Genomic DNA, 12,358 nt, shown 5'->3' with positions numbered 1-12,358 from the left:
GCGTTTCTCGACTGCACCATTTTGTTCCTGAGTGTATGGGCAGGAGATTCGATGCTCCATGCCATGGTGGTGAAGAAAAGGATAAACATTTCTAAATTCACCACCCCAATCAGATTGCAACACTTGATGTCACTATGAAATTCAGTTTTAACCATAATTTTGAAATGCAAAAATGTAGAGAACACTTGAGATTTATGAGATAAAAAATAAATCCATACGTATTTTGTGCAGTCATCGATAAATAAAACAAAAAATTGATTTCCATTCATAGACAAGAAGGGTGATGGCCCCCAAACATCAGAATAAATCAACTCAAATGGTGTTTGTGATGCAATGTGAGAAGTGGGGAGAGGGAAGCGATGACTCTTTGCTAATTGACATGATTCACAAACATTCGGGAATTTATTGGACACAACAGGAAGCTTAAACAAAGAAACTAAATGACACAAAAGTTGTTCATGTGGGTGAGCAAGTCGTTGATGCCAACCATGAAGAGATGTCCGAACACCAGAGAGAGCCATGATAGAAGGCTGCTTATTGTTGCTGGAGTGAGGAATGCGATATAAGCCATGCTTAGTGTCCCCGCGGAGCATGGTTTGACCCTGAAAATTCTTGACAGCACAGTAAGTAGGCCAAAATTCCACAAAAGCATTATTGTCATGAGTTAATTTAGAGATACTAAGAAGGTTTTTGGTAAGTTTTAAAACAACAAGAACATTAGGAAGTTTCAGGTGATGCAATTTACATGAGCCCATAGGAGAAATAAAAAGGTTTTTACCATTACCAACTTGGAGTTTATTATCTCCTGTATATTCAGTAGCACCATGAAGTTTGTTCACATCCGGAGTGACATGATTAGTTGCTCCTGTATCAAAGTACCATGTATCAAAGTACCAGGAGGGATCTAAAATAGTAGAAGATGAACCAGATTGAACCAGGTGAGCTTGGCGAGATTGATCACGTGGGTTTGCCTTGCGGGAAGGGTAGTCAGCTTGATTATTCTGCTGCCAGCAGTCAATGGCTTCATGGCCTGGTTTGCTACAAAGTTGACACATTGGTCGTCGTCTGCGATTGTCATTGTTGCGGTTGGGAGAGGAAAGAGGATCGGTATTGGAGGAATTAACCTTTCTTGAAGACGAGCGATTTGCGGAGTAAGCAGATGCAACCGAGGTAGCAAATAGCGATTTGGTATTTGGTTGGGGTAGAAGAGCACCTTGACGAGTAATCTCCTGTTCCAAATGAGCCTCTTCTTGAAGTAGAAGACCAGCGAGATGATCAACTGAGATAGGATCAGGTCGCAACGTGATAGCAGTGTAGAATGGACCATAAGAGGAGTCGAGGCCAGACAAGATGTCACCAACAAGGTCCTCTTCAGATATTGGGTAGAGATTTTCTGCAAGGGAGTCAGCTATGGATCGTTTCTGCTGAAGATAGTCCTGTTAAAAGTTAATTCAAATTTTAGTTTAATGCACGTTATTTTCTTTTGATATTTGAATAAATCAAAGCCCAGTGAGTGTATTCCTGGTCTTTGGCATGTAGTCAAGTTAGTTCCTTATTTTTATCAAAGTTTTAGTATAAGTAGATAGGCAAGTGTACGTTGAAAGTATCCCACTTTGTTTTACAATTCAGTGAATAAAGCAGTTACACTTTGCCCCAGATAGCTATCCTGTTCCCCTACTAAGTCCTCTCTATTTTTGTTCACTGTGCAGTTCTTCATTAAAAGCTGTTTTTCCCTGTTTTACCCTTCCTGTGTTTATCCCCTACTCACTTCACTATCCTATCCCCTGCTTCTTGTTCTAAAAAAGGACTTAATTGCCCCTGTAAAAGACCAACATTTGGTATCAGAGCATTCCTGGTGTATGCCAAAATATCAACCTCGTGTGATAGATATGTCTGGAAGCAATGGAGAAAAAGATGGTCAAGTCACACTACACTATCCAATGTTGTCAAGATCCAATTATGCTGCATGGGCAATCAAGATGAGGGTGTTTATGCAGGCCCAAGGTGTTTGGGAAGCTGTTGAACCTAGAACATCCAATACAGTGGTGGAAGTGAAGAAAGATAAATTGGCATTAGCAGCCATTTATCAAGGAATACATGAGGATCTATTGCTGTCACTGGCTAAGAAGAAAACAGCCAAAGAAGCATGGGACGCTTTGAAGACCATGTTTTTGGGAGCAGACAGGGTAAGGATTGCAAGAATTCAAACATTGAAGTATGAGTTTGAATCATTGAACATGAAGGAAACTGAAGGAGTAGATGAGTTTGCTGTGAAAGTGACAAACATTGTGAGTACTATGCGTACCTTGGGAAATACTGTAGATGAATCCTATGTGGTGAAGAAGCTACTTAGGGCAGTACCAGCCAAGTTCCTTCAGAAAGTATCAACCCTTGAACAGTTTGCTGACCTAGATGAAATGACAATAGAAGAAGTGATTGGCAGGCTTAAAGCTCATGAAGAGAGAATGAAGGGGCATGGTGATATAGAGGAGAGAAAGTTACTATTAACCCACCAAGAGTGGACTGAAAGAAATAAGAAGAAGGGAGAAGGTAGTTCTAAGTCAGCCCAAAAAGGCAATCGTGGTGGGTCTTCACGAGGAAGAGGAAGAGGCCGGGGGAGAGGTGGTCCAAGTGGTGGTCGAGGTGGTCGTGGCAGAGGTGGCTCTTACCAACAGAAAGAAAGGAGTCACAATAGAAGCCAAAGTCAAGATAAAAGTGAAATACAATGTTACAATTATCAAGAGTTCGGGCACTACTCAGCTGAGTGCAAGAACCCAAGGAAAGAAAGAAATCATGAAAGCAATTTGATCCAGGAAGATGATGAACCAACCCTATTATTGTCATCCTTTGAGGCTAAAGAAGAGACAGGGGAAGTTTTTTTGAATGAAGAGAAGGTCAACCCGAAGCTGAGATCGAAAGGTGATGTTGTGAGTGACTCAAACATGTGGTATCTGGACACAGGGGCTAGCAACCACATGACTGGAGAGAGAAGCAAATTCCAAGAACTAGACACCACGATCCAGGGGTCTGTAAAGTTTGGTAACAACTCAAAAGTCACAATTGAAGGTAGGGGTATGATTAGTTTCTAATGTAAAAATGGTGAGCAAAGGAGATTAAGAGAGGTATACTATATACCGGAGTTGTGTAGCAATATTATAAGCCTTGGCCAACTCTCAGAAGGTGGAGATGAGATCAGAATCAAGGAGAACTTCTTGAGAATATATGACTCCAGGATGAGACTACTCATGAAGGTTCAGAGATCACCAAACAGGCTCTACAAAATCGAGCTCAAAGAGGTCACTCCAAGATGTTTGGTTGCTGAAATAAGTAACCCAACCTGGTTATGGCACACAAGGTTAGGTCACGTGAATTTCACTACTTTGAAGTCGATGTCGGATAAAGGAATCATAGAAGGAGTACCTAAGATGGTTATACCATCCCATCCATGTGAAGGCTGCCTGGGAGGAAAACAATCAAGAAACCCCTACCCATCGTGTACAAGTTTCAAGGCCCAAAAGAAGCTCGAGTTGATTCATGGAGACCTGTGTGGTCCAGTTTCACCCCCCACACCAGCAGGTAACAAGTATTTCATGCTCCTGGTCGATGACTACAGCAGGGTAATGTGGGTATACCTGCTAAAAACAAAGGATGAAGCTTTTCAATCGTTCAAGAATTTTAGAGCTAAAGTAGAGAATGAAACCGGTGAGAGGATCAAAGTTTTAAGAACAGATAGGGGCGGTGAATTTTTGTCAAATCAATTCACTACCTATTGTGATGAAACGGGACTCGATCGACAACTCACCTCACCATACTCCCCACAACAGAACGGGGTGGTGGAGAGGCGTAATCGCACAGTAATTGAGATGGTGAGAAGTAATTTAACGATGATGAAGGTCCCACACACGCTATGGGGAGAAGCTGTGAGCCATGCCATTTATGTACTGAACAGGATAAGCACAAAAGCCTTGAATGATTCCACACCTTACGAGATGTGGACCGGTCGCAAGCCTCATGTGGGTCACTTGAGGGAGTTCGGATGTCTCGCACACATGATGATTCCCAAGAATCAACTGAAAAAGTTAGATAAGAGAAGCAGGCGTGTTGTACATTTAGGAATTGAAAAGGGAACAAAAGCTTACAGGCTGTTGGATCCGAATACTGGGTCGATTCATATAAGTAGAAATGTCGTGTTTGAAGAAGGTCAGACATGGGTGTGGGACCAGACGACAACGATACAGGGAACGCCAGGCATAAGCTTTACCATTGAAGGTTTTGACTTTGACAATGAAAACTCCATCGGCGACCAAAATGACGCTGAAGAGATTGGGTCCATTCCAATCACGCCTGATGGACTACATAATGCTTATTCCCCTGTTAATATGGACTGGACTGATAGTGAGTCGCAGCCCAGTTACCAACTGGACTCACAAACAGGCCCACATGGTAGTTCTTTAAGTCCGACTGACCCACCATCCACACCAATCGCGCCGATCTCACCAAATACATCTAGTACCGCCTCAAGCTCCACTGGCGGCGGTGCCCCCAAGAGATATCGGTTATTCTCCGATTTATATGAAGCCACAAAACAACTAATGATAGCTCAAGATGTTGAAGAACCATCAAATTATCAAGAAGCAAAGAACAAGGCTGAATGGGTCGATGCAATGAAGGCAGAATTGGCAGTGATCGAAAAAAACGATACTTGGAATCTGGTCGATTTACCAAAAGGAAGAAGAGCAATTGGCCTGAAGTGGGTATTCAAGGTAAAGCGAGATCCACAAGGTAATATCCTGAAGCACAAAGCCAGAATTGTAGCTAAAGGATACGTACAAAAACAGGGTATCGACTATGAATAGGTGTTCGCTCCGGTGGCGAGAATTGAAACAGAGTCATCTTGGCTCTCGCAGGCTCAAATGGGTGGCGTGTACATCACCTGGACGTGAAGTCGGCATTCTTGAATGGGCACCTAACAAAAGAAGTCTATGTCTCGCAACCTGAAGGTTTCGTGAAGAAAAATGAACCTGGGAAGGTGTATAAGCTCTCTAAAGCCCTATATGACTTGAAACAAGCTCCCAGAGCTTGGAATTCGTGCTTAGACAAGTATCTAAAGAGCTTGGGTTTCAGAAGGTGTGCTCAAGAATATTCAGTATATACAAGAACAAAGAATGGAAGCAGTCTGATTATTGGAATATATGTAGATGATTTGCTTGTTACAGGTAGCAATCCAGAAAACATAAAAGAGTTCAAGAAGGAGATGAAGGCCATATTTGAAATGAGTGATCTTGGTCTATTGTCATACTACCTGGGAATTGAAGTAAACCAACAAGACATAGGAATCACATTAAAGCAGGAAGGTTATGCCAAGAACATTCTGGTTAAAACTCGCATGCTAGACTGCAATCCCACCAAAACTCCAATGGAGCATAAACTCTCTTTGACCAAGGATGGAGATGAGGAGCTGGTAAATCCAACTGAGTACAGAAGCATTGTTGGCTGCCTAAGGTATCTCACTCACACTAGACCTGATATAACCTTTGCTGTTGGCGTAGTTAGTCGATTTATGGAGAAGCCCACCATAAAACACCTCCAAGCTGTAAAAGGAATCCTTAGATATGTAAAAGGAACCTTAAGCCATGGTTTAGTCTATTCTAAAGGAGGAGAAAAGGTCAATATTTCAGGCTATACTGATAGTGATTTGGCCAAGGATATAAATGACAGAAGAAGCACAGGGGGAATGGCGTTTTATGTAAATGGAAACTTGGTCACATGGGCATCTCAAAAGCAAAGGGTAGTGGCACTTTCATCTTGTGAAGCAGAATTTATTGCTGCTACTATGGCAGCTTGTCAGGGCATATGGCTAAGGAGACTTCTTGCAAAAATCACAGGTCAAAAGGTGCCACCTGTGACATTGTTTGTAGACAACAAATCAGCCCTTGACCTGATGAAAAACCCTGTATTCCATGGCCAGAGCAAACATATAGACATCAGGTATCACTTTATCAGAGTGTGTGTTGAAAATGGAGAAATCATTGTAACTCATGTGTGTGGGAAAAGCCAGAAAGCAGACATTCTCACAAAGTCCCTAGCAAGAGTGAAGCATGAAGAGATGAAGGACCTAATTGGAGTGAAGAAAATTCAGAATTAAAGGGGAAAATGTTAAAAGTTAATTCAGATTTTAGTTTAATACACCTTATTTTCTTTTGATATTTGAATAAATCAAAGCCCAGTGAGTGTATTCCTGGTCTTTGGCATGTAGTCAAGTTAGTTCCTTATTTTTAGCAAAGTTTTAGTATAAGTAGATAGGCAAGTGTACGTTGAAAGTATCCCACTTTGTTTTACAACAGTTACACTTTGCCCCAGATAGCTATCCTGTTCCCCTACTAAGTCCTCTCTATTTTTGTTCACTGTGCAGTTCTTCATTAAAAGCTGTTTTTCCCTGTTTTACCCTTCCTGTGTTTATCCCCTGCTCACTTCACTATCCTGTCCCCTGCTTCTTGTTCCAAAAAAGGACTTAATTGCCCCTGTAAAAAGACCAACAAGTCCATCATGGACAGAGAACCTTTGACAAGAGATTGCAATTGAACCCACATAGGCATTCTCCGTGCCCTAGTGTGTGCCTGGAAGGTCTTTTTGATGGCTTGTCAGTCCATGTGGGAAGAGGTGGCATGAACAACGATGGCTAGGGCACTCTCAGATAAGGTAGATTTAAGCCAGAGGAGGACAAAACGGTCCTGTTTCTTCCACATGGTGAATTCAGCATTGGGTTCGGTGGTGGTAGCACCTTTATCATCAGTAACACAAAAGTGGTTGCCGGTGGAGGGCGAGGATCAAGAAAAAAATCCTCAAGATCGAATGTCTCTAGGGCTTGAATGATACTGGACCACCAAAGGGAGTAATTGTCACGATCGAGTTTGATGCTGATGGAGCGAATCTGAAAATTGAGAGTAGAGGAACTGCCGATTGCAAGATTCAGGAGTGAGGAATTTGGGTGAGCCATTGAACAGAGACGATTGGGAGAAGATGAGAGAAAAAAAAGAACTATGTGGCTCTTGATACCATGTAAAGGCTAACAAAGATTCAATTTCACGGTGTTTAATACAATAGAATACATTGGTATAAATACAAAGATGAATGAGAAATATACGGCACAACTCAACTACATACAGAAGACTAGGAAAGTAGAATAGACTAAATCAATAGAACTCCTACAATAATGGAAGTATTTTACACGTTGTTACAGCCCAACCCAAACATTAACAAGAGAAAAAATCTCAAGAACGTAATGTTGCCCCTATCGAGCTTCCTGCTAATGTCAACAGTGAAAATGGTGTAATGGAAGAAGATATAAAAACAGAGACTGAAGAACTTTATGAAATTGTAGATGATTTACCATCCATAACTGAAGGCAAAGAAGCCACCAGAAGCTTTGTTTCTTTAATGGTGATCTTATCAGGTCGCCTATAGTTTATTCATTTATGTAAAATTGGTTTTCTTTATGATGCTAATTTTACCTGTTTTTATGTCATCAGTCTTTTTTTTTTTTTTTTTTTTTTTTTTTTTTTTAATGTGGTAATGCTTTGCAACAACAAATTGATCGGGGAAGTGGTGATGAACCCTCTATTTTTTATGAACACCAAGTGTTCAACAAAATTCCCTAATGAAAAGATATCCACAGATTCTATGCCCCCATTGTAGTGTTGAGGATATACATATTCTTTGAGTTCTCCTTAAACAGCATTGCTTTCATTTTCCTTCTCATGATCATTAAATTACTTTTCAATTAGTGTTCGTAAGCATCATTGTGAACAATAGATTACTTTTCATACAAAGTTTTATTCTCTATGAATTTACTATGTCCATATCGCATCCATATAGATACAAATACATATGTGTCGAGGATAATGTCTTTCTAAACTAATTGGATTTTACTATATCCATGTACATCTTTGTGAAACCCAACAGCAAGACTATATGCATGAATTTCCTGATGAGATTCGTTCACTTTGGATTATACTGATCAAGATTAGTAAATCATTTTAATGTTACAATGATGAACTCCATTTTGCATGTTGCTAAAGTAATAAAGGTTACTACACTTGAATTTATCAATGGAAACTTTGTTCTATTTTATTTGTTAATAAGTTGTCAAAACTGTTGGTTATCCTATTTGAAAATTATGAAATTAAAGTTATGTTTTCATCCTTAATATATTATTATTTGTGTGATCAAAAGTTGGTAAATTTGAACTACTTTCATTTCTTCTTATTACAAGAACAAGGTTAAATGCAAGAAATATCCTTTATATTTTACCATATCCATGTACATACACACTTCATCCTTACAGATCTACACTTACTACTAATAATCTTGCACATTATTTGTACACTGATTGGCAGCCAATACAAATCTGATTCATGCATGATTTAGGGCATTTTTTGAGTTGCAAAATATAATTGTGTAATTTTGATGAGGGAATGAGCAAAGTTACTTTTCTACCTTAATCAAGTGGAAAGAGCCAAAGAGGACATGGTAACTTTTTTTCAATTGATAAATTTATCAAGTATTTTAGCCACCAGAAGCTGATCATATGTAATTTTGTTTTTTTAAAAGTAAGTAATTGTCAATCTCAAATAATTGTTTTTGTATAGCATTTTTGGCTAACTTAGTGAAATCCAACAGCAAGACTACATGCATGAACTTCCTGATGAGATTCATTCACTTTGGATTATACTGATCAAGTGGACAACCTTATAAAGTTTTGTCTTACAATAGAGGAAATGGAGTTGCCTTAGGTAAGATGTCAGCTAAGCCTTTTAAAAGGGAAAATTATGGAAATAACCTTGTTTAAAAAAGAAAAGTATTGGTTTTTTATGCTTTAGGATTACAGAGGAGTGGCAAGTAGTATACATTTAACTTCACACTGCTAAATCACCTTAAATTATATCAATAACATTTGGGTTAAATGCAAAAGGTGGCAACGTACTTCCACTGATGTGTTTATTAAAACATTAGACTTAGAGAATTCTACTCAATTCTAGCAATTCTCCATTTAATCACAATGTTGTTTTCATCGTTATGAACTTATGATTGGTTAGATTTTTAAAGTATACTGTCCTAATAGGAATAAAATTTTAAAGCATAATGTAATAATTGGGCACATCTTTCCTACTACAATGATATCATTTGTTTGATCAAATAGATAATAGTGGGTCATAGCATTCTATTCCATCCAAGATCAATGCAAAAAAAAGGTAGGGATGATAGAGACGTTTCTTTCTTCATCATTTCAACTTTTTCCACAGATGTTCTGCTGAAACTCTTTAATTAAAAAATAATTTTCTTGTAATTGGTTTCATTACTCTTGATGCTACAGATCTGTACCAGTGACAAAAATGATCAGAATTATGTGGGTGAGGTATGCTTTTAGTCTGTCAGCTGTTTACAAGAAACGAGTTGTTTTTTTTTTTTTTTTTTTTACTTAATGGACTTAACAAGGACACGACTTTATTCGGTAAGCTATATATGGATATTCCTTTCTTAATTAATAAAGAAAAAATGACTTAATAGAGAAATGAAAGTATATAACGTCTTCCCATTAGCTGCCAACTTTTACCTAATTTCAAAAGGTGCTTCCTAAATTTACAAACCTTCAATCATCTTTTGCAGGGCTTCATCAGCAAGAGTATCAGTCACTGAGTGAAATTGTTCAAGTGTTTAGAAATATAATGTAACAGATAACCATTGTAAAACACGATTCAAGACATTAAACATGCTATATTGATGCTTTCTACTACTCCTCCAACTTCAAATGAAAAAAAAGGTGATGAGTCATCTCCCATTCATAAAGTTGATTTCTACCATGTTGATAATAAATTAATCACCTAATCTTAATGCTATGAACCTTTTGATCAGTTTATTTCATGTGTCTTTCCCTGCTAAACTCACATAGATTGATAGAATAAGGATTGTTAATCTCTCAGCATGAACACTTACTGGAATAGACATGTCTTGTGTTCCACCTTCCACCTTGTGGTAAGCAATTGTATTTTGCTCATCCAGATTATTACCCAATTAATAGCAACCTATTTTCTATTTAAAGCCACAATAGCAATAGCAATAAGAGTACATAAGTAGAAAGTAGGCTGATATAAAATTACATTAATAGAAAGCAGGATGCTATAAAATGACAAATGAAAAGTACGTTACTATAAAATGACATAAACATAATCTTTTAGTCAATTTATGGCAACCTACTATCTATTTAAAGCACAATAGTTATAAGATTGAATATATGGAACATAGGATGCTATAAAATGACATAAATGAAAAATACATTGCTATTTAATAACATAAACAAAATAGTTTACTCAATTTTTATATAGGAACCTAATTTCTGTTTAAAGTCACACTAGCTATACGAAGACATAAACAGAAAGCACACTGTTATAAAATGACATAAATGAAGAGTACATATCTATAAAATGAGAAAAGCAAAATATTTTAGTCAATTTATAGCAACTTACTTTCTATTTTAAGCAATAGTTAACATTAGACGACACAAAAAGAAAGTAGGCTGCAATAAAATAACATTAAGACACTACAAAAAAATATGTCATTTAGTGGCACACAAAAAGTACCACTAAAACCCCAAAAAAATGTCACTAAAGGCTTCTAAGAGAATCAGCGACACATATAATACGTGTCACTAGAAACGCTCCCACTAAAACCCTTAAGTGACACTTTTTGTTTTTGTCGCTGCAGATTTTTAGGCTTTTAGTAGCACTTTTTTATTTGTCACAATAGAAAAAAAGTTTTTGTGGCATATATTTTGTGCCACTAAAGCTCATGTGATTCAAAAATTCATTCTACTTTTAGTTACACAATTTAAGATTTTTGTGGCACTTTTTCTATTTGCTACAAAAAAAAAAAAGTTATAGCATAAGTTGCATCCTTAAATGCTCATGAGATTCTATAATTTAGGCTACTTATATCTATATATTTTTTTATTTATAATATAAAATAATATAAATAATTAAATTATAGCATGTAGAAAATAATTACATTACATTGTTTTTTATTAATATTTTTAAACTTTTTGAATCCAATTTCCAAGTAAATATCAGATACATCTAAATGTGAAACCAAGTACAAGCTAAACATAAAATAACCGAACAAAACTAATAATAAAGAACTTCAAACTTAATTGCAGATGAACTTCTTCCCCAAATTTCATGTTAGGTTGAATAAATCTTGTTATCTAATACGCTAGAATTAATACTAGCAATTTTCTGTCCAAAAAAAAAAACAAAGACGATTCAAAATACAGTTAAATAAGGCATAGTTTATCAAATAAATAATATAACATTAAATAAGGCATAGTTTATCAAATAAATAATACTCCTTCCGTCCCAATATTATTGTCCATAGACAAAAAATACACAGATTAAGAAAAGCATTAATTACCACTAACTTTATTTAATAAAATGACAGTTTTGTCCTTACTTTGCATTTAATATTCCATTAAATGCTTAGTTGGTTAAGTAATAATGAAGGGTTATTTTGGTAAAAATGTTATTTATTTTTAGAAGTGGACTATTATTTTGGGACAAACCAAAAATGAAAGATGGACTATAATTATGGGACGGAGGGAGTATAACATTAAACACAAATCAACTGTCTATAAGAATGAACGGGAGTTAAAAGCACATAAAACTGATTACCATTGTTACGATGAATTTTAGTTATATGATCATCAATGGTTGTAAAATATGTTGCATCTTCAAGCCAACCTATTGATGCAATGAGGATTTACATATATGAGTTATATATTACATTTCATATTTCGGAAATGTATTATTAAATTATGAAATACTAAAATAAAAAAAAATCTTTCATATAAATATAAATACGACTTAGAAAATTCTATATTTTGGAAGCCACCATGATAAAAGAACTAATTCATTAAGTCAGATTATTTAATAGGAAATGGAGATTCATACATTCCATGTTCCATGAGTACCTCAATGTCCTACTTATACATACTTGAAAATTACTTTGTTGTCCCTATTAGTAATTTACATGTCCACGGTTTTGCTAAGTTGCTAACTGACTCTAGCTACTACATAGGTGTACTAAACGACTCTAACTACACCATCAACTCTCATGAGATTTAGGCCCCTACACTTGTCCTTATTCCTAATCTATCCCTGATAGTTACTCTAGTTAATAAAACTAATGCAAGAAAAAAGGCTAAAAGATTACCACATAGAGGCTATTTGTTATTCTAGAACTACGTTGAGCCTTAAGAGAAGAATTGTCCTAATAGCTTATAAAATGATATCTTACTTGCAAAATCAGG

At 36.7% G+C, this 12,358-nt stretch overlaps 1 protein-coding gene across 7 annotated transcripts; it reads right to left on the bottom strand.

Annotated features, from left to right (window-relative positions):
- Positions 1 to 242: 242 nt before the first annotated feature.
- LOC145030956 (uncharacterized) lies at positions 243 to 4,133 on the bottom strand. 7 transcript variants are annotated; one of them, XM_078979398.1, is made up of 5 exons: positions 3,421 to 4,133; positions 3,136 to 3,337; positions 2,831 to 3,027; positions 779 to 1,436; positions 243 to 602 (listed from the first exon to the last, which is right to left on the bottom strand). In XM_078979398.1, exons 2-5 carry the CDS (start codon positions 3,245 to 3,247, stop codon positions 574 to 576), a joined length of 996 nt encoding a protein of 331 aa, XP_078835524.1. In that variant the 5' UTR covers positions 3,248 to 3,337; positions 3,421 to 4,133; the 3' UTR covers positions 243 to 573. The 7 variants fall into 7 exon arrangements, 1 of the variants encoding a protein (XP_078835524.1); XR_013676764.1 differs by having other exon boundaries at positions 243 to 1,818; positions 2,306 to 3,337; XR_013676766.1 differs by having other exon boundaries at positions 243 to 1,436; positions 2,306 to 3,337.
- Positions 4,134 to 12,358: the final 8,225 nt, after the last annotated feature.

The sequence above is a fragment of the Lactuca saligna genome, chromosome 2, assembly GCF_052625555.1.
Source record: "Lactuca saligna cultivar CGN05327 chromosome 2, ASM5262555v1, whole genome shotgun sequence".
Taxonomy (NCBI): Eukaryota; Viridiplantae; Streptophyta; class Magnoliopsida; order Asterales; family Asteraceae; genus Lactuca; species Lactuca saligna.
Note: the sequence above shows the minus strand (reverse complement) of the source record. Positions and strands in the feature narration are given on the sequence as shown.